This window comes from Sapajus apella, unplaced genomic scaffold (genome assembly GCF_009761245.1).
Source record: "Sapajus apella isolate SASKATOON/1434 unplaced genomic scaffold, GSC_monkey_1.0 scaffold235, whole genome shotgun sequence".
Classification (NCBI taxonomy): domain Eukaryota; kingdom Metazoa; phylum Chordata; class Mammalia; order Primates; family Cebidae; genus Sapajus; species Sapajus apella.
This window is the reverse complement of record NW_022437175.1, coordinates 452,043-474,884: the sequence shown is the minus strand read 5'-3', so window position 1 is coordinate 474,884 and position 22,842 is coordinate 452,043. Positions and strand designations below refer to the sequence as shown.

General features: G+C 45.0%; 1 protein-coding gene across 9 annotated transcripts in view; it reads left to right on the top strand.

The window, feature by feature from the left end:
• Positions 1 to 22,842, top strand: part of MYLK3 (myosin light chain kinase 3) — a 58,377-nt gene that overhangs the window by 33,739 nt on the left and 1,796 nt on the right. For 7 of the 9 annotated variants that reach the window (XM_032271520.1, XM_032271518.1, XM_032271515.1 and 4 more), the window contains 7 exons: positions 225 to 318; positions 766 to 875; positions 3,164 to 3,305; positions 10,835 to 10,905; positions 18,917 to 19,045; positions 20,883 to 21,035; positions 21,993 to 22,125. In XM_032271520.1, coding sequence (XP_032127411.1) covers positions 225 to 318; positions 766 to 875; positions 3,164 to 3,305; positions 10,835 to 10,905; positions 18,917 to 19,045; positions 20,883 to 21,035; positions 21,993 to 22,125 — 832 coding nt within the window. Of the gene's footprint in view, positions 1 to 224; positions 319 to 765; positions 876 to 3,163; positions 3,306 to 4,532; positions 5,555 to 10,834; positions 10,906 to 11,090; positions 11,202 to 18,916; positions 19,046 to 20,882; positions 21,036 to 21,992; positions 22,126 to 22,842 lie in introns of those variants that run through there. The other 2 variants (XM_032271516.1, XM_032271513.1) reach the window with 2 other exon arrangements.

The following is a 22,842-nucleotide window of genomic DNA, read 5'->3' as shown; positions in this document are numbered from 1 at the left end:
AGGGGATGTTCCCTGGGGTGCAGGATGGCCTGGGTGGTGTGGGGTGAAGAGTTGCTTTGTAAGTTTCAGGATAGCCAGCAGGGTTATGGGGTGGTGATGGGCTGCATTCTGGGGTGTAGGCTGTTCCACATGGCCTGTGTGTGGAGGAGTCGGCCCAGAAGCCCAGGGATGGATGTGGGGTGAGCCTCTGGCTCTCAGCCTGCTGTGTGGCCGTGTCTTCACAGGGGCCGGTTTGGCCAGGTCCACAGGTGCACAGAGAAATCCACAGGCCTCCCACTGGCTGCCAAGATCATCAAAGTGAAGTGTGCCAAGGACCGGGTGAGGCATCTGGCCAGGCTGGGTCCCTCTTGCCAGCCTCAGGATTCCTTCCCTTCTCTCAGGGCTCCTAGGTTCCCATGCTGAGCTGGAAATTCTACTTTTCCTGCTCTTTTCCGGGATTCCCACACTCCAGTCAGGAAGTTCCCTTCACAGCCCTGGGTTCAGACCCACCCACCATGTGCAGGTGTCCAGGCACCGCACCCTGCGGAGCCCGGGACAAGAAGGTTCTGTCCTTATTGGGCCTTGGGTTTCCTGTCTGTGAGATGAGTGGGTCACACTCAGGTCCTTTGTGTTGTAGTCTGGTTTGGGTGTTGAGTCAGGGAGACCTGGTATGAGAATAGGAAACTGAGGAAGGATGCGGAGTTCTGTGTCTGTCCTGGGAGGTGCAGGGGGCTTCTATTCCTGACCCATTCGCTTGGAAATCCCTCTGTCCTCTGGTTCCCCAAGGAGGATGTGAAGAATGAGATCAACATCATGAACCAGCTCAGCCATGTGAACCTAATCCAGCTCTATGACGCCTTCGAGAGCAAGCACAGCTGCACCCTCATCATGGAGTAGTGAGTACTGGAGGCGGGGCGGCCGCCTTGGCTCAGGCCAGGGCTCGGTGCTGGGGCTTAGAGCCTTCATTCGAGGCAAAGCCCTCTCTGTCCTTTCCCCTCCCTGCCACATCCAGGGTCATGCCATCCTGTCTTCTCTGGCTTGGCTTTTTGACCTCCAATATGAAATATGGAGGACAAAGCCACTTTGTCACAAACCAGTGGCCAGTAAGCCTGATGTGACCTGCAGGTGTATGTATGTCAATTGTCCTATACTATTTTCAGTAATTTTTTGAAAATTAAATTGAATTGAAAATTTTTTTAGAGACAAGGTCTCTGTTGCCCAGGCTGGAGTACAGTGGTGTGATTACAGCTCAGTGCAGCCTTGAACTCCCAGGCTCCAGTGATCCTCCCACCTCAGCCTCCTGTGTAGCTGTGACCACAGGCACATGCCACCACACCCAGCTAATTTTTAAAACTTTTTGTAGAGATGAGGTCTTGCTATGTTGCCCAGGCTGGTCTTGAACCCCTGAACTCAAGTGATCCTCCCACCTCAGCTTCCCAAAGTGCTGGAATTACAGGTGTGAGTCACCACACTCTGCCTATTTTTAGTAATGTGGAATTAGTTGTTAACCATTGGAAATAGTTTAGCTTCACATTAAAACCTAGATATCTGGCTTTTCTTGAAAATGGAAAAGATGCAGTAAATGCCAGGCCTGCCTTTCCAAGTGGAAATGATGTGCTGGAGTCCCAGGGACTGCCGTTTGTAGACAGGGTGACCAGGCTTCCTTTGCCACAATCCCCACCACTCCCAACCGCCCTAGAACTGGGGCCAAGGGCTCAGCAGTCGTTCATATTTGCGCTTGTGTTGCTGTTTTCCTTCCAGGCAGAGGTGAGGAGAGTAAAACATTTGTCATGTCATGTCCCTATCAAAAGTGGAAAAACAAAAGATAAGCAAAAGACTATATGTTGCTTCGGCTGGGCACGTTGGCTCGCGCCTGTAATCCCAGCACTTTGGGAGGCTGAGGCAGGTGGATCACGAGGTCAGGAGATCGAGACCATCCTGGCTAATATGATGACATCCGGTCTCTACTAAAACAAACAAACAAACACAACAACAACAACAACAACAAAAAACTAGCCAGGTGTGGTGGTGAGCACCTGTAGTCCCAGCTACTCAGGAGGCTGAGGCAGGGGAATTGCTTGAACCCGGGAGGCAGAGGTTGCAGTGAGCTGAGACTGTGCCACTGTACTCCAGCCTGGTGACAGAGCAAGACTCTGTCTCAAAAAAAAAAGAAAAGAAAATGTTTGCTTCACGTATGGCCAGATCAGCCCACTTAGCCTTATGCCGCAAAGGTCTGAGTTGGCCTCCCTAGGCAAATGAGTTCGCGCCCTGGTCAGGATCATCAGCCCTGGAGTGTGCCTGGATCATCAACATTGATGGCCATCCCCTCTTCCCTTTGACCTGACACTTACTTTTTACCACCCCTAATCTGTGCTGGGGGTGGACTGGAGCAAAGGTCCCAATAAAATCCCAATGGCAGGCCTGGTGTGGTGGCTCATGCTTGTAAACCCAGCACTTTGGGAGGCTGAGGCGGGCAGATCACCTGAGGTAAGGAGTTCAAGACAAGCCTGGCCAACATGGCGAAACCCCGTCACTATTAAAAATACAAAACTTGGCCAGTCACGGTGGCTCACGCCCGTAATCCCAGCACTTTGGGAGGCCGAGGCGGGCAGATCACCTGAGTTCGGGAGTTCAAGACCAGCCTCATCAACATGGAGAAACCCTGTCTCTACTAAAAATACGAAATTAGCCAGGCCTGGTGGTACACGCCTGTAAACCCAGATACTCAGGAGGCTGAGGCAGGAGAATTGCTTGAACTGGAAGGTGAGGTTGCGGTGAGCCAAGATCATGCTTCTGCGGTGAGCCAAGACCATGCACTCTGGCCTGGGCAACAACAGCGAAACTCTGTCTCAAACCAAAAAATCCAAAATTAGCTGGGTGTGGTGGCAGGCGCCTGTAATTCCAGCTACTCAGGAGACTGAGACGGGAGAATCACTTGAACCTGGGAGACAGAGGTTGTAGTGAGCTGAGATCATGCCACTACACTCCAGCCTGGGTGACAGAGCGAGACTCCATCTCAGAAAAAACACACAAAAAACCCCAGTGGCAGTGGCAGCAGCCCTGTGACCCACGGAGTATGACTGTGGGCCTACCAGGCTGGCGTCTTTTGGCCTCATGATGACAGTAGACAAGCCCTGAAGAGCCTTGCTCAGGCTGGTGCCTGCCTCTCCCTTTGCTCTGGCAGTGTGGATGGAGGTGAGCTCTTTGACCGGATCACAGACGAGAAGTACCATCTGACCGAGCTGGATGTGGTCCTGTTCACCAGGCAGATCTGTGAGGGCGTGCATTACCTGCACCAGCACTACATCCTGCACCTGGACCTTAAGGTGGGTTCTGCCCTGGGCACGCAGAGGAGGGCCCCTGGTGCTTGAGCCCCTGGCATGCTCTCATCATTGACAGCTCTGTCCACAGACAGCCCTGGCTTCCATTCCTGGCTCTCTATCTCCGAGTTCTGGAGTCTGGGACAGGCCACTCTTGCTGCCTCTGGGGGCTGTAGTTCTTCCATCTGGATAATTGTACCTCTTTTAAGTGTTATTTGAAGATTGAGTGAAACAGTGAGCTTTTCTTCTTTACAAAACAATGAGCTTTTCTTCTTTAAAAATACCTTTAAGATTAGTTTTTTGAAGAGTTCAAAAGGGAACATAGGCTGTGGTAACAAATATAGACAATAGAGTAGTATGTAAAATACACAGTGAAAGTTTCTCCCTCCAGGCCTCCATGCTGAGGGGACTTCTCTGTGAGCAAGCTTGTATGACTCACAGACACACAAAAGAGACCCTACAGTGCATTTCTCCCTCCCTCCCTCCCTTCCTTTCTTTTGCTTTCTTTCTCGCTTTTGTTTCTTCTTTCCCTTTCTTTCTTTTCTTTTCTTTTTTCTTTCTTTCTTTCTCTTTCTTTCTTTCTTTCTTTCTTTCTTTCTTTCTTTTCTTTTTCTTTCTTTCTTTCTTCTTTCTTTCTCTCTCTCTTTCTTTCTTTTTCTTTCCTTCCTTCCTTCCTTTCTTTCTTCTTTCTCTTTTCTTCCTTCCTTCTTCCTTTTCTTTTTCTTTCTTTCTCTCTCTTTCTTCCTCCCTCCCTCCCTCCCTTCTCTCTCTCTCTCTGTCTCTGTCTCTCTCTCTCTCTCTCTCTTTCTCTCTTGTCTTTCTTTTTTGGAGACAGGGCCTCCCTCTGTTGCCCAGGCTGGAGTGCAATTGTGCCATCATAGCTCACTGCAACCTCAACTGCCCAGGCTTAAGTGATCCTCCCACCTCAGCCTCCCAAGTAGCTAGGATTACAAGCACTGCCACCACACTTGGTTACTTTTTGTATTTTTTATAGGAACAAGGATTCACCATGTTGCCCAGGCTGGTTGTGAACTCCTGGACTCAAGCAATCCTGCCTCAGCCTCCCAAAGTGCTTGGATTACAGGCGTGAGCCACCACATCTGGCCCACATCTTGTTTTTAATCTTGATTTTGTTAGTAACACAGTATAGACATCTTTCTTCATTCTCTATAAGGCTGTGTGATACTCTATGGAGTGAATACACATTTGAATTCCACTTTTTTTGTCTACTAGGAGTGCCCTGGGAGTGTCAGGTACATAACGCCCTGGGCACCGTGCCTGGCTGATAGCAAGCACTTGAGAAACGGTGGCTGTTTCTCTGATTTTCCACTCCTCTGGGCCAACAGGAGGGTGTTTCTTTACAACTCATTTCGGGAAGGGGGTGAATGTTGGCGACTTCCCACAGAAGAAGGGCGGTGAGTTGACTGCATCTCTGAGGGTGCACATTGCCCCTTCTGACCATCTTTCCCAGTGGACATCAGACTGTAAGGTGGGGTGCTTGGAAAAAAAGGGTTGGCGGGATTGGCTTTAGGCCCCTTTTACTCATTAGAGCTCACTCCAAGCATCCTGCACCAGCTGCTCTGGGGTGGGCAGCCAGGGAAACCTCAGGAACCTGCCCTGTGATTCCGGGGCAAAGACCAGCCTTCGGGGCACCGCCCGTGGCTGCAGCAGAGAGGACATCACTGCTGAGGCTTTTTCCCAGCTGGGAGCAGGGCTGTGGGGGTTCAGCCCCTTCCAGTTGTGAGACTTGGAGAAAGTTCCTTAAGCTCATCAATTGTGAAATAGGGAAAAATCACACCTACCTCCTAGGGTGTTGTCTTAATTAAATATAGAGAAAAAGCTCCAGAATTACAGTGTCTGAGACAGTAGCCATGAGCCACATGTGGCCACTAAGCACTTGATATGTGGCTAGTGTGACTAACTGAACTTTACATTTTGTTAATTTAAATTAATAAACTGACCCTTGATTCAGTTATTGGAAAACTATTTGGAACAACTTGGATATATGAATTTACGTTTCAACTCTAAATTTCTTGAAATCTAAATACAGATCAAATATTTCTGATGAAAACTTAAGGTCTGAATTGAGATACACTGTACATGTAAAATATACACTGGATTTCAAAGACCTAATATGAAAAATAATGGACACAATCACATCAATATTTTTGTATTGATAACTTATTGAAGTGATAATATTTCAGATATGTTGGGTTAAATAAAATACATTATTAATCTGTAATCCCAGCACTTTGGGAGGCCAAGGAAGGATAAGGCCATGAGTTTGAGGCTTGCCTGGGTGACATAATGAGACCCTGTCTTTACAAAAAGAAATTTTTTTTAATTAGTCAGGTATAGTGGTGCATGCCTGTAGTTCTGGTTGGTTGGAAGGCTGAGGCAGGAGGGTCGCTTGAGCCCAGAAGTTGGAGGCTATAGTGAGGTATGGTTGGGTCACCGCACTCCAGCCTGGGTGACTGAGCAGGATCCTCTCTCAAAGGGAGGAAAAAGACACTAGAAAATGAACAGCAAGTTAGACTAAAAGCAACCAGAATGAGGGAAATAAAAATTGTAGTATAAATAATAAAATAAAACAGAAAAACAATAGAGAAAATCATTAAAACCAAAAGTCAGTTCTTTAGAAAGATCAATAAATTGGCAAATATTTAGTTATACTAACCAAGAGAAAGAGAAGTTATCAGGAATAAAAGAGGGGACATTACTACTGGTCTTACAGAAAAAAAAAGGTTTATAAAGAAATATGATAAACAAAATTGTATGCCAATAAGGCAGATCATCTAGATGAAATGGACCAATTTCTAGGAAGCACAAACTAAGAAATTAGCTTAAGAAGAAATAGAAAATATGAATAGATCTGTAACAATGAAAGATTGAATTAGTAATCAAAAACTATCTACAAAGCAAAGCCCAGGTCCATATGGCTTCACTGGTGAATTATACCAAATGTATGTTTGTTTGTTTTGAGACAGGGTTTTGCTCTGTTGCCCAGGCTGAAGTGCAGTGGCGTGATCACAGCTCCCTGCAGCCTCAACCTCCTGGGCTCAAGGGGTCGTCCCACCTCAGCCTCCTGAGTAGCTGGGACTACAGATGAGTGCCCCATGTGTGACTGGTTTTTGTATTTTTTTGTAGAGATGGGATTTCACCATGTTGCCCATGCTGGTCTTGAACTCCTGGGCATAAGTGATCTGCCCACCTTGGCCTCCCAAATTACTGGGATTATAGGCGTGAGCCACCATGCTTGGCTTAAATTTTTTTTTTTAATTATTCTTTCCACAGGTTATTGGGGAACAGGTGGTGTTTGGTTACATGAGTAAGTTCTTTGATGGTGATTTGTGAAATTTCGGTGTACCTATCACCTGAGCAGTATACCCTGCACCCAATTTGTGGTCTTTTATCCCTCAATCTCTTCCCACCCTTTGCCTCTGAGTTCCCAAAGTCCATTGTGTCTTTCTCATGCCTTTGCATCTTCATAGCTTAGTTCCCACATATGAGTGAGAACATACAATGTTTGGTTTTCTATTTCTGAGTTACTTCACTTAGAGTAATAGTCTCCAATCTCACCCAGGTCACTGTAAATGCCATTAATTCATTCCTTTTTATGGCTGAGTAGTATATGGTACTGTCATAAAAATAGGCACATAGACTAATGGAAAAGAATAGAGAACCCAGAAATAAACTCTAATACTTACAGCTGATCTTCAACAAAGCAAACAAAAACATCAACTGAGGAAAGGAAAGGACACCCTATTCAACAAATGGTGCTCGGATAAGTGGCAAGCCACATGTAGGAGAATGAAATTGGATCCTCATCTCTCACCTTATACAAAAATCAACTCAAGATGGATCAAGGACTTAAATCTAAGACCTGAAACTAAAAATTCTAGAAGGCAACATTGGAAAAACCCTTCTAGACATTGGCTTAGGCAAGGATTTCATGAGCAAGAACCCAAAAGCAAATGCAATAAAAGCCAAATTAATTGTATTTTTAAATACAGGGACTGAACAATCTCTAAATAAAATTAAGAAAATAATTTCATTTGTGACAGCATCAAAAGAGTAAAATACTTAGAAAAAAATTAACAAAATAAGTGCAAGACATACTCTGAAGACTACAACAAAATTTTAAAATAATTCAAAGACCTAAACAAATGGAAAGCCATCCCATGGTCATGGATAGGAAAATGTAATATTGTTAAGGTGACTCTCCCATTGATCCACAGACTCAACATAATCCTTAACGAAGTCATAGCTGGCTTCTTTTCAGATATTAATGAAATCCTAAAATTCAGATGGGAATTCAAGGGACCTAGAATAACAAAAACAATCTTGAAAAAGAATAGATTTGGAGGACTAACATTTCCCAATTTGAAAAGTTTCTACAATGCTACAGAAACCAAAACAATGTATTACTGATGTAAGATTAGATATATGCATCAAATTAATACACTTGAGAGTCTAGAAATAAACCATTACATTTATGGTCATTTGATTTGTGACAATGGTGCCATGACAATTCAATGGGAAAATTACAGTCTTTTCAACAATTGTGCTGGGACCCTATGCTACAGAGCTACATGTAAAAGAATGAAGTTGGACCCTTATCTAACACCATATACAAAAATTAATTCAAAATGCATCGTAGATGTAAATTTAAGAGCTACGACTATAAAATTGTTAGAAGAAAACATAGGAATAGATCCTTATGACCTTGGATTAGGCAATGCTGTCTTAGATACGACACTAGAAACATAATCAAGAAAAAAAAGAGATGAATTAGACTTCATCAAAATGAAAAAACTTCATACTTCAAAGGATCCATGAGAAAAGTAAAATAATAGCTCACAGAATGGGAGAAAATATTTCCAAATCATGTATCAGATAAAGGATTTGTATTTAGACAATGGAAAGACAAATAACCAATTAAAAATGGTCAAAGGATTTGAATAGACATTTATCCAATAAAAACATACAATTGCCACTAAGCACAAGAAGTCATTCTCAGCCTCGTTACAGAATTGTAAATCAAAATCAGTATTTCATATCCGCTAGACTGACTATAAACATGACACACAATAAGAAGTGTTAAAGCCCAGGTGCGGTGGCTTACACCTTGGGAAGCCACGGTGGGCGGATCACCTGACGTTGGGAGTTTGAGACCAGCCTGACCAACTTGGAGAAACCCTGTCTCTACTAAAAATACAAAATTAGCTGGGCATTATTGTACATGCCTGTAATCCCACCTACTCGGGAGGCTGAGGCAGGAGAATCGCTTGAACCCGGGAGGCAGAGGTACAGTGAGCCAGTCGCGCCATTACACCCCAGCCTGGGCAACAAGAACAAAACTCCATCTGAAAAAAAAAAGGGGGTTAGCTAGGATATGGAAAATTCAGAACCCTCATACATTGCTGGTGGGGTTGTAAAATTATACATTCACTTTTTAAAAAGTTTGGCAGTTCCCAAAAATGCTAAACATAGAATTACCATTCAGCCCAGCAATTTTACTCCTAGGTATACACCTAAGAGAATTAAAATATAAGTTGACACAAAAACTTGCATACAAATGTTTTTAGTAGCATTATATATAATAGCCAAAAGTGTAAACAACCCAGATGTTCATTAAATTTATTAGTTAGTGGATAAATAAAATACGGTCTAATCCATACAATGGAATATTATTTAGCCATGAAAAGGAATGAAGGACTGATATGTGCTACACAACATGGATAAACCTTGAAAACATTCTGGTAAGTGAAGGAAACCAGACACAAAAGGCCATATGTTTTATGATTCCATTTATATGAAATGTCCAGAATAGGCAAATCCACAGAGAAAGAGAATACATTAATGATTGCCAGAGGGTGGGAAGTGAGGGGAGAATGGACAGGGACTGATGATGGGTATGGGTTTATTTGTTTTTTTGAGGTGATGAAAATGTTCCAAAATTAGATAGTGGTATCATTGCACAACTCTGTGAATATACTAAAAATCACTGAATTGCATACTTTAAAATGGTGAGTTTTATGGTAAAAAACAGTATTAATTGTATTATTCATAATGTTATAAATTAAGTTCACTGTTTCTTTTGACCTTTTTAAATGTGCATGCTAGAAAACTTTATATGTGGCTCGCATTACATTTTTATTGGACAGTGTTATTCTAGATCTTATATAGAAGACATAGAGATTTTTAAACACCATTCTCTCCACCTGTCTGAGGAATTGTACAACCTCATTATAACACGAATAACAATGAAGTCTTCTGTTGGGAGAAATACTAGCAGACATTTACTTTGGAAGCTGTAAAGTGTTTCGTGCATGTTATGTCATTTGATCCTCACACCCTCCCGGGGCACAGGCAGGAAGAGGTTATTACTCCTATTTTACATATGGAGACATTGATTCTTCAGGAATGGGGAGGGACTCATCTAGGGCTCAGAACCAGGTAATGAGCCCCTGTGGCTCAGGCACTGGACCCTGGGTCTGCAAGTCCTGTCTATCACAAGCCCTAGATCTTCATTCAGCTTCTCTCCCCAAGCCTCCAGCACACATAAACCCAAATTTGTCATGCACAAGCAGCGAGCATCCTTCCAGGCTCCCTCAGGGCCTCAGAGCTGATCCAAGTGCTGTAAGAGGAGAGGCGTGCTAAGGCTGCCAGCCTCATGCCGTGGGCCACAGCTGTCACTGCAGAAAGGCAGGGGGACATTCAGCAGCTCTGCTCTCCTTAACCCGCCAGTAATGCTTTGGTGTCACCCCAGGGGTTCTGATGTAATTGGTCAGGGTTGAGGCTTGGGCACTGGGACTTTTTTTTTTTTTAATTTTCTTAGCATTCCAGTATAACATTGGGATTTTAAAAACTCCCCTGATGATTCCAATGTACAGCCAGGTTTGGGAAGCCAGCCCCAAACCAGTAGTCCCACACAAGCCGCTCATGGGCCAAATATATATCACAGAGGTGTTCTGTTGGGCTTCCAGATGTGAGTTTAGATTTCACTTAGTTGTTAACGTTTAAAAGCATGGAATTTTCACATAAAAACCTGAATTCCTAGCCGGGCATGGTGGCTTACCTGTAAACCCAGCACTTTGGGAGGCTGAGGCTGGAGGATCTCTTGACCCTAGGGGTTCGAGACCAACCTGGGGAACATGGCGAGACCCCATCTCTATTTTTTTAATTAAAAACAAAACCAATCAAACAAAAAGCCCCTGAATTCCTGGCTTCTCTTGAGGACTGAGAAACTCTGGCGTTGTGCCTGCACTTCTACGTGGTGACCAGTGGCTGGCACTGAGTAGTGCTGTCCCTTTATACAGGCTGGGAGCCTCCAGTTTTCCAGTGCATGCCAATCCTAATTGTCTCACCAGCCCTTTCATGTATTTTCATTATCTATCCAGTCCCTGCAGGGCTGCCCTGAGCAATTCAGGTGCCTTGAAGGCTGGAAAACGGAGGCCTATAGACAAAGAAGCGAGGCAGCTGCAGACCTCTTTAGCTGTTACTTGGGCTAAGCAGACTTTTTTCTTTCCCAGCCGGAGAACATACTGTGCATCAATCAGACAGGACATCAAATTAAGATCATTGACTTCGGGCTGGCCAGAAGGTAAGGGGGTTTTATTTAGACAACTTAGCAAAATTCCTTGGGATTCTTTGTGGCTCTCTGGGCATGGTTACTGCTGACCCAGCCAATGCTTGAGTTTTGGAACTGATCAAATCCCAAATGCTTGAGTTCTTGTGCACAGAGGCTGGTGGCCTTTGACTTGCAGACAGGCCCTGATGCTCTTGCAGGGGCTGGCTTTGTGCTGTGGGCTCTGCTTCTCCCTAAACAGCTATGGGATTAACTGGACTTCACATCACCTATCAGAAGAGAGAAGAGTGATGGTGAAGGGGGTTGCTGAGCTGGGTGCTAGGCTGCTCAGTTTTGTGGATTCCCCAGGCCTTCCAGGGGCCAGGAGGTACTGGGCTATGATCAGGTTAAATACAAAAAGTGAGTATGTGACAGTGTTGGGTGGTGCCATGGGTGGTTGTTTCTATAACCACTCAGGACTGGTTTAAATCTTGGTGAAATGATGATATAATGCATTACCTGCTGGCAGGGGGGTGGTTACGAGGGTTAAATGAGAAAATACAGAGATAGTGTGGACCCATCCTATCTGGGAGGTTAGGTTCTCAAGTTTCAGAGAATAAAGTAAACATTGTAGGCCCAACACAGTGGCTCATGCCTATAATCCCAACACTTTGGGAGGCCAAGGAGGGAGGATCTCTTGACCCCAGGAATTTGAGACCAGCCTGGACAATACAGCAAGATTTCACCTCTACAAAAAATACAAAATTAGCCAGCAGGGTGGCGAGCACCTGTAGTCTCAGCTACTCAGGAGGCCGAGGTGGGAGGATCACTTGAGCCTTCAGTGAGCTAAGATCGTATCATTATACTCCAGTCTGGGCAATACAGCTAGACCCTGTCTAAAAATAAATAATAAATAAACATTGTATATATATTTTTATTATTATTACTTTGAGATGGTGTCTTGCTCTGTTGCCCAGACTGGAATGCAATGATACAATCTCTGTTCACTACAACATCTGCCTCCTGGATTCAAGTGATTCACCTGCCTTAGCCTCCCAAGTAGTTGGGATTACAGGCACTCACCACCACACATGGCTAATTTTTGTATTTTTAGTAAAAATGGGGTTTCACTAAGTGGGCCAGACTGGTCTCCAACTCCTGACCTCAAGTGATCCTCTTACTTCAGCCTCCCAAAGTGCTGGAATTACAGGTGTGAGCCACCTAATCTGGCCCATTGTATGTATACGATGTTAAAAATCTCATAGTCTCTTAAAATGCTTGGAGCCCAGTGCAGGGTGGCTAACATTGCTGTGCAGCCCAAGGGTGCCACACTACCCACAGCACCACCCAACACTGTCACATCCTCACTTTTTGTATTTAACTGGTCATTTCCTGGAGGGCAGGGATGGTGATGGATGCATCGCATAGCCCAGCACCTCCTGGCCCCAAGACGCCTGCGAAATCCACAAAACTGAGCAGCTCAGCACCTGCTCAGCAGCCCCCTTCACCATCACTCTCCATTCTTCTCAGATAGGTACTGTAAAGTCCAGTCACAGGTATGCTGAACACTGTGCCTCCGGAGGGTTCCCGCCCACGGCACACATGCCCAGTGGTGTGGGTTCTCGGCAGTGGTAGTAGCAGATCTTTGGCATTTCAGAAGGCTTCCCCTAAACCTTCAGGCATCCTCGGTTCATAAACATGGCAGTAGTGTATGCCCAGCTTCCAAGATTCCGCCAGGATTCTGTTTCCCCCAAGAGTGACATTTCTCTGGGAATCACTCTTCTTTTTTTTTTTTTTTGACAGTCTCGCTCTGTCAACCAGAGGCTGGAGTGCAGTGGCGTAACCTCGGCTCACTGCAACCTCCGCCTTCCGGCTTCCAGCAATTCTCCTGACTCAGCCTCCCAAGTAGCTGGGACAACAGGCACCTGCCATCACACCCGGCTAATTTTTGTATTTTTAATAGAGACAGGGTTTCACCATCCTGGCTAGGCTGGTCTCGAACTCCTGACTTGAAGTGATTCTCCCGCCTCGGCCTCCTAAAGTGTTGGGATTACAGGCATGAGCCACTGTGCCTGACCCTGATGGCTGTTTTCCATGAAGAAGTAGTTTTCTTATTTCATGGCCACACGGTGCCCTCCACCACATCCACGAATGGAAGGAAGCACAACCATGGCCCTGGAGGCAGAGTTGTGCGCACGAGCTCAGCTCTGCCTTGCAGCACCTGTCTCCCAGGAGCACCCACACCCTCAGTGCTGGTCTTCCTGGTCACTCCTCCACTGGTTGAAGTGTAAACATTACCCATTTGCAGCGTGATGATCCATTTTCAGTGCCCCATGTGCTGCTGGTGTAACCGCAAGAGGAAGTTCATGTCATCCCCCAGGGCCTTCAGGGTCTCCATCACACAGTGATGAACAGAAGAAAATCTCTGCAACCCAAATACTCAGAAATCACATTCAATCTATCATGTTAGCAAATTGCTTAGTATTTTCCCAGATAATATGCTATAAAATTCAGATGCGTCCCACACGCTTGCACGTTGTATACACTAGGGGAATGTTTCTCAACCTGTTTCATGATCACTGACTGCCCCATAGTGAGCCCTTTTTGACTTTATTTCCTCAATCACCTAGTCCCCCCATGCCATGACATTTAATACCATTGGTGCACTGTGTATCTGTTTATGTGCTGTGGCCCTTTCGAGAGCCACAGACCACTGCAATAGCTAAGATTGTTTTGTCCCTTCAGAACCAATGCTTGTCCCCTGTGGGGCAATATCGTCTTCACTGAGAATGCACACACTGATGTATGCAGTACATTGTCAAATACCTGTTGGCCTGCTGCCACATGAGCATTTGCAGGAACACATTGTGAACGCCAAGAAAGAAGTAACCACTGGACACTCTGAGTCAGGGAAAGCTTCTCTGAGCAGCCAACAGGGACTGGTAGACAGGATTTGCTGTCTGTAGGCAATGCTGCTACACTGGCAAATGCTTCAGCACCAGCCTGAGGGAGTGGGGAGTGAGAGGGGATAGGTTTGATTTGTAATCTTTGCCAATGTTTGCTAACTACAAGCTGCCAAGATGGAATCATTGAAGGCGGAGTTGGGAAGAAAGGCACTCAGGACTCCTGTACACGTGAGGGCCAGCTCCAGCGCAGCACTGCCTGGAGGGGAGGCAGGGGAACCCTGTGAGTTATGGGCTGAGAATAGGGTGCACATCGTGTATGTGCGGGCTGGTTGGGAGAAGATACAGTGGAAGATGAGGGCACTAATGGGGAATCGTGAATGCGAGGCTCACACTTCTGAACATTATCCTGTAGGCTTTGGAGTCTTATCTGGTGGGGAGGTGAAAAGGTCTGTAGGTCAATTTACTAAAAATGAGTGAAGCCAAAAGCCTCCATGCTGAGTGGCTATTTGGGAAAAACTCTCAAATTGCATTTGCTCTCACACCACAGCAAACAACACTGAAGACTTCTGTGATCAAAAGTGGGCAGGTGGGTTCCCCACCAGGGAGCAGCAGATGTCAGCTGGGCATTATGCAGCTCAGTTCGACATCCCCTACCAGGAGATAGCCTCAGATCCCACAGGTTGAGGGCTCAGTCCTCAAGGATACTCCGTCTTCCCCCAGACACTGGTCACAAGTCCAGGCCTCTCGAGCTTCTGATGGAATGTCTTCATGCTAGGGTTCCCATGACCCCCATCTTTGGGTTTGCTTAATTTGCTGGAATGGCTCACAGAACTCAAGGAAACACTATTACATTTATCTGCTTTTATTACAAAGAATACAGGTGAAAAGAGGCATAGGAAGGGGTATGGGAGGAGGGGCATGGATCTTCCAGGCCCTCCCTGTGCACCCCCCTCTCCAGGAACCTCCCCGTGTTCAGCCATCGGGAAGCTCGCCAACCCTGTCCTCTTGGGTTTTTATGGAGGCTTCATTACATAGGCATGATTGACAAAGGCATAGAAAGGTGATTGGAGAAAAAGCCCATGATCTAAACCCAGCAAGGCCTGTCTTTTTCTTAGCATCTCTGTGTCGCATTCCTTTAGGGTAGGGGGACAGGACCCTTTCTAGAATGAGGGTCTTTTGATCCACAGTCAGATTAGAGTCCTGCCTTGGGAAGGAGAAACAAGGACTGGAGAAGAACAGAGAGATTATCTCCTGAGGCCTAAAGTGTCCCAACATTATAACAAGGAATATGCAAGTTAGTAGCCAGGAACATATATATATGTATATAACACCATATATATATATATATAACATCATAGTGCCTAATCCATCCAGAACTGTCAGACAAATTCGTTAACCTGGTCAAGGGCAAGAATTCTGCTGGCGGGACCAGAAGCAGAAGGCAAGATCCAGAAAATAAACATGGTGCCACATGTAAGAACAGGCCACCCATGGAAAACAGCTGGGCACTGGTGATGGGCAGGTGCCCAAAACCCGTGCTAATGCAGGAAACTGCACTCTGTGGGGCCAGGCTGGCAGAGACACAGGTTCTGGCTGTGCAGTGGACAGAAAATGTCAAAAACATCCTCCAGAATCTGGCAATGGGGTCATTCCGCAGTTTTGTTTAGCAAGTTGTTTTTTATCAAACTGCCCTGCTTCCTGGGCATTGTGTCTTTCCAAGAGGGTCTGGGTGGGTTTTGCAGGTTAAGGAAGCATATTCCATGCTACAGAATAACTAAATGTTTGTAAAGACAAAAGGGAATGCTAATTTCCCCCCAGTACAAAGTATAGAAAATAAAGTGTTTCTGGGGGACTATTAGAAGGTGCTGAGATTTTCAGCAGGGCCATGGCTCCTTGTGCAGTGGAGGCCCATATTCGTACAATTCTCCGAGGTCAGGACCTCCAGCAAGAGGGACCAAGGTTAGCCCAGCCAGGAGTGAGAGCCATCAGTGCATCTAAATAGTGACACATCCAGGGTTAAGGCTAAGGACACAGTGGAAATTATCTTAAACAGGTTGGGAGTCCTGACTCCCAGTCCAGTGTTCAGACTGGAATCAGAGCACAAAAGGTCCCATTTCATCAGATCCTTTGGCAGAGTAAGGGGATGCCTACCCCAAGCCTCATGAGGTTACAGCCTCCTATGTGACCCTACAGTCATAGATAGACTTGTGCTAAGAATCTGAAGAGAGCGTTTTGATGGATATTTTGACAGCTTTAGAGTGAATGTCTCAGTTAGCTATTGCTGCTATAGTGCTGTGTGACAAACCACCCCAAAACCAGAGGCTTAACATGATTAATAATTTGTTCCCATCCACACATTTGTGATTTAGCTGGGGGAGTGATATGCTGGACCTAACTTCGACTAGTACTTACTGTATTAACTCATGATAAGGAGTTTTGTAATCCAGTTGTTAAACACTGCCATTAGTAAGAATTAAATTCTATAAGTTTACAATTAAGGAAATCATATTAAAATTGGAGGTACTAAATATTCAGATTCCATTGCTTCCTAACTATGCTGCTGTGCTCTGAGCTTCAGGTTGCTTCTGCCTGTCGTGTCTCTATGGTAGAAATACTCAAGAGGAGGTGCCACTGTGCAGCTCTTCCCACCTTTGTTCAGTGACATCATGATGGTACCTTGACATTGGCCGTGATCAATTTGGCATCTACACCACGGAAATTGCAAATGCTATGAATCAGGGCTTTAAAACAACAACAACAACAGACAGATGATTGTGATGCATTTAGTCACATACCCCTGGTTGGTAGTCGCTGAGCTAGACTGGGCACAGTTGGGCTTGAATCCAGGGTGCAGCTCAGTGAGAGCAGGTCTGCTCCGTGCGCCCTCATTCTCATGGTGATGGTGAAGGAGCAAGAGGACAAGCTCTGATGGCCTAGGTTGGCATGGGCCCACTGTCAGTGGGGTGGGGGGGTGATATATTCTACCTCTTGTGGACAGAACTACAAAGTCTCATGACATAAGGTGTGGCTGTGGTGCACAATGAGGCACTGGGAACAGTAATGCAACCTGGGAGAGTGGCTTTGGGGGCTTCTCCTGGAGGGGAAGGCCATTCTGTTAGTTGGAGTTCGGCTTCTGATCCTTGAGTCCTGGGCCAGCTGCTGGTGTAGGGGAGGAGCAGGTGCCAGAGGAGCGCTTACCTCCCAGGCCCAGCCCCCCCCAACCCCCACCACTTTGCTGCTCCTTTTTTTTTTTTTTTTTTTTTTTTTTTTAGAGAAAGAAAGAAAGAGAAAGAAAAAGGGGGAGAGAGAACAGGAGTCTTGCTCTATTGCCCAGGCTGGAATGCAATCTAAAAATCGGTAATAAAAACCTCTTTTATGCCGATAATTGTACTTAACAAAGAGACAGGAAGGAATAAGGGAAGAAAATAACAAACAGCCAAACAATATTTCATTTAAGTCTGTGAGATACTATGCAAATGCTAAAAAGTGATTTAAAGCTGCTCTTTCACTGGATGGGCTCAGCTGTGCTGGCGCTGGGTCTGTGTCCACCTGGCTCTCAGAAGATTTGGAGAAGAGGAGACTGCTCTCTGAAAGCTGATTTAAAGGAAGCAGGGCATGTTGGCAGAATATTCATTTTATTATTATTATTCTCAGTTGCCTCATCCTACTTATTTCACAGGGCTATTGGGAGGATGGAAGGAGATGTTATGCATGTATAAAACTTTTAGCGTAGAACCTGACAAATAGAAAGTGCCCATGGAATTTTAGTTAGAGACTCTCTTTTCCCTCAAGAGTGACTCTAAAACACACTGTTTGCCTCCTTTTCCCACTCAGCCGTTGACTCTCTTCCTAGCCTTACTTAAACTTCATGCCTAGAACTTTTTGTAATTATTTTTGGAATTGTGGTTAAAAAAATACATAACGTTAAAGTTACCACTTAGTGTCCATCAGTGGATAAAGAAACTCGGGTGTATATATGCAAATGAATACTGTTCAGCCTCAAAAGAGAAGGGAATCCTGCCATTTGCAGCGACATGGATGACCCTGTAGGGCATTATGTTAAGTGAAATAAGCCAGACTCAGAAAGACAAGTACCACGTGATCTCACTTATGTGTGGAATCTAAAAGACAAACTCTTACAGGCAGAGTGTTGGATAGTGGTTACCAAAGGCAGGGCAGGTGGCACTGGGCAGATGTTGGCCAAAGGATACAATATTTCACTTAGAAAGGAGGAGTAAATTCAAGAGAGCCATTGTACAACAGCATGGTGATTACAGTTAATAACAATATATTGCATACTTGAAAATTGCCGAGAGAATAGCTTTTAAGTGTTTTCACCACAAAAAACAAGTATGTGAGGTAATACATATGTTAATTAGCTTGATTTAGCCATTCCCCAATGTATACATGTATCAAAGCATCATATATACCTGCTGGGTGTGGTGGCTCATGCCTTTAATCCCAGCACTTTGTAATGTCAAGGCAGGTGGATTTTTTGAGCTCAGGAGTTCAAGACCAGCCTGGGCAACGTGGTGAATCCCCATCTCTACAAAAAATACAAAATATTAGTCAGGTGTGGTGGCGCATGCCCATAGTCCCAGCTACTCAGGAGGCTGAGGTGAGAGAATTGCTTGAGCCTCGGAGGCAGAGGTTGCAGTGAGCCGAGATCATGTCACTGCACTCTAGCCTGAGTAACAGAGACCCTATCTCAAAAAAAAAGGCATCATACATACTATAAATATATACAATTAGTACATTCACATTGTTGTGCAACCAATCTCCAGAGCTTTTTTGTCTTGCAAAACTGAAATTCTGTACCCATTAAATAATAACTTCCCACTTTCCATTTACCCCTAACTCCTTCCTAATTTGTTTCTATAAATTTGACTATTGAAAGCAGCAAATGCCTGGAGGAGGAAGATAGTAGTTCTCTGATTCTACCACTGACTTAGAAAAGCCTGCAGAATGGGTCTGGGTTCTGAGTATTCCCCAGTAATCCACATGTGTAGTGTGGGTGTGGGGTCCAGGCCATATGGCTGACAGGAAGGGGGTAATGTGTGCTTCCCACCAGAAACGAGCCCCAGAATCCACAGCTCCCAGGCCTCAGCCCATGGTTCTTTGTACCCTCCACCCTTCCCCAGGTACAAGCCTCGAGAGAAGCTGAAGGTGAATTTTGGCACTCCTGAATTCCTGGCCCCAGAAGTCGTTAACTATGAGTTTGTCTCGTTCCCCACGGACATGTGGAGTGTGGGAGTCATCACCTACATGCTGTGAGTGCTTAGCAGCCTGGCTCTGAAGTGGGGACGGCGGTTATTTGTTTTCCCTTGGGTAATCTTAGAAGCAAAATTTTGAGCACCAGTAGTCTATTTGGGAAGTGTCCCCAGGAAACCCCAGTAGAGGAATAGGGTAGTGAGATGGGGAAAGAAAAGAGCTGGCGAAGGGTATCTTATCAAGCCAGTTACCATATTTACAAGGCTGTTGTATTTCCAAGTTATCATTGTAGTAGTTTAATATTGAAAAAAAGGTGAGATGTGCCAATATGATTCCCTGGAACAAAGGTCTAAAGGCCTGTTTCTTGGTGACGAAGGCCTACTTGGGCTTCAGCAGCTGTATCAAAGTTATGGGTTGAGCTAGGCATAGTGGCTTATGCCTGTAATCCCAGCACTTTGTGAGGCCAAAGTGGGAGGATTGCTTGAGCCCAGGAGTTCAAGACCAGCCTTGGCAACATAGGAGACTCTGTCTCTACCAAAAACAAAAATTAGCTGGGCACGGTGGTACGTGCCTGTAATCCCAGCAGTACTAGGAAGACTGAAGTGGGAAAATTGCTTGAGCTTGGGAAGTTGCATTCCAGCCTGGGTGACAGTGCAAGGCCACGTCTCAAAAAAAAAAAGTTATGGCTTGAGCCATTGAATTTTTTGATACTGAGACATAAAAGTAGTAACTGAAAATAACAAAGGTATTCATGACCCAGGAGTAAGGCCCAGTTGTGGGCAACTAGAGTTTCATTCTGCTGGGGAGCCCCAGAATCTATCATGGAATACTCCCTGAGAATTATTTAATAGCCGGGGAGGGAGTTGGAGTATTTATACATGAACTCTTATCTATTATTGCTTGTGGACTAATGGAGATGGGGTGGAATGGATTTCCTGATACTTCTGGGTGAGTAAAGCAAACTTCAGCTGGAGAGAAAGCCCTCCAGCAAAGACATACAGGTGCTTTGGTACAAAGGGAGCTGGATCATGCCTATAATCCCAGCACTTTGGGAGGCTGTGGTGGGAGGATTGCCTGAGCCCAGGAGTTCGAGGCTGCAATGAGCAATGATTGCACCACAGCACTCCAGCCTGGGTGACAGAATGAGGCCCTGCATGAAGACAAAACAAAATAAAAACCCAAATGAGGCTGGAGTGGGTAAGGGGTAAGGAATGGGAGTGGGCAGGGCAGGACGTCCTTTGCCGCATCATGGAACCCTTGTGCTCCCTATTTTCTACTCTCCTCCACTATGGACTTCCCTTGGCTGCTTCCTCAGAGGCAAAGTCATGTTTTGCTTCTGGTCTTCTGATTATTGTGCAACTGCTACGCACTGTCCCGGCACTCAGATGTGTGAGCTGCACCAGGCTGGGGAAGTTCAGAGACCTGAGGCCAGCCATCAGGGTGTCCTGCCTCTCTACCCTCACTCTAGTGGGAGCCTAATAAAGCCCATTTTCCTTTGGCCTGGGGCCTGGGTAGCATCTAAACAAGCCTGGTTGTCTCAAGGACATGGAAGGCCATTTCTGTTTCTAAAATGAAATCAATATGGACTTGATAATTGGGCATACCAAGTTGGGCCCTAATTCTACTCTTTACTTCAGTAATGAGAGGAAAAGAGGTGCGCACAAGAGGGGACTTAACTCCAAACGCTCTTCTTGCCTCAGAATTTTAAATCCTTCTGCTCCTCCCTTTAATGAACACATTGGACTCCATCCTGTGCAGAAGTAGTGGAGGTGCTTTTCTTTTGAACCCCCTTGGTTCTGGCTAGGTTCACTTGAACTCTGTAAGCTTCACTATTCTGCCGATGCAGGTTGGCAAATGTGGCCTCCACCTACTGATGGTCCTTTCTCTCTTCTATAGACTCAGTGGCTTGTCCCCATTTCTAGGGGAAACAGATGCAGAGACCATGAATTTCATTGTAAACTGTAGCTGGGATTTTGATGCTGACACCTTTGAGGGGCTCTCGGAGGAGGCCAAGGACTTTGTTTCCCGGTTGCTGGTCAAAGAGAAGAGGTACCCTTCATTGCTTGTCACTCATGGGCCCTTCTGATGGAAATCCTGGGTCTGGGAGCTGAGCAGGACTACTGACCGTGAAGATCCGTCTTCCTGTGGATGAATTCTGTTCAAGATTTCTTAGTTTGCTACTTCTTTGGAACAATAAAGGAACAGAGAAAGGGACAAAGGAAATCAATGAAACAACAAACAAGTAGGGGCATAAAATATAGTTTTAGAAAAGAAGCATATATAAATTGGTTCGATCTGCAAGTTAATCACCTGTCATAGGCTAAGGTTGAAAAAAAGTTGAGATGCAGATGTTATTTCCAGAATAAAGATCTAAATACCTTGTTTCTTGGTGAAGAAAATCTGTTTAGGCTTTAGCATCTATATCAAAGTCATGGGTCAAGCCATTGAGTTTTTTGATACTCAGACATAAGGTAACAACTGGACATAACCCAAAGTATTAATGACCCAAGGCTAAGGCCCAAGAGTCTAGGCTCTAAGACAGCTTGTATTTTCCTGACCTTTACAGTCTTTTTTTTTGACTGTGAAAAGTTATGTGAGAGGAAAAAAATTCTAAGTCAGATGTACAAGTTGCCTTTATTCTCTGTAAGAAGAAAAAAGCTTCCTTCAAATTTCTTGTTCTTTTGCTTCTTAAGAACAATTTTAGCCACAGCTAGCCTTCTTACCGCTCTGCCTCAACTTCCCAGCCCCCTCTGGGAGGTGGTTCCTTCTAGAATCACTGGAATATGTTCCCGCTATAGAGGTCAGAGAACATTTTGCTGACAACCTTCTGGTACTTTGAAGGCAGGGAATTTTAGATACAAGGAGTTCCCTTTTTGGTACATGGCATGCATCTGCCTAAATGATTAATCTGTTCCACTGACTCAGGCTTCCTAACCAACTGAACAGATTTTTGAACTAGAAAAGCCAACTTCAACTAAAAGTCTTAACTGCTCTTTGATTTCACAGCTGCAGAATGAGTGCCACACAGTGCCTGAAACATGAGTGGCTGAATAATTTGCCTGCCAAAGCTTCAAGATCCAAAGTTCGTCTCAAATCGCAACTGCTGCTGCAGAAATACATAGCTCAAAGAAAATGGAAGGTATTTGGTTTTTCTCTTAGTAAAGGTGGAATTTGTCATCTGAATCCATCCTTTGAAAACCCTGTAGCTAAGTTTTTTTTTGTTGTTTGTTTTGTTTTTTATAGACAAGAGTCTTGCTCTATTGTTCAGGCTGGAGTATAATGGCATGATCATGGCTCACTCTAACCTTAAACTCTGGGGCTCAAGCAATCCTTCCACCTCAGCCTCCTAAGTAGCTGGGACTACAAGCATGTACTACCATGCCTCACTAACTTTTCTATTTTTTTGCACAGACGGGGTCTTGTTAAGTTTCCTAGGATGGTCTTGAACTCCTGGCCTCAAGCAATCCTCCTGCCTCAGCCTCCCAAAATGCTGGCATTACAGTCCTGAGCCACTACACCCAGCCTGTAGCTAAGTTTTTACTTACATGGTGATTCTAAACAGAAAGGTTATTTAGGGGAAAAAATCTTTCTCATGTCAAAAGCTGCTAGCTTGATCTAAAAATGTCACAGAACGAAAATAACTGGCTAAAAGCTACATTTGGTTTGTGCTTATATGGACACTTGAAGTGACAGAATGAAGCTTAAGCATATGCTTCAGTGGCAATCACAGTGAAGCTCATGAACTAACTGCTTAGAGCTTGAGGGCCAATTCCTCCACATTTCAGAAATAAGAGATAAGAAAGCTCTATTAAGCTTTTAAAGCTTTATAATTTTGTTTACAACAGAATTGTTTAGT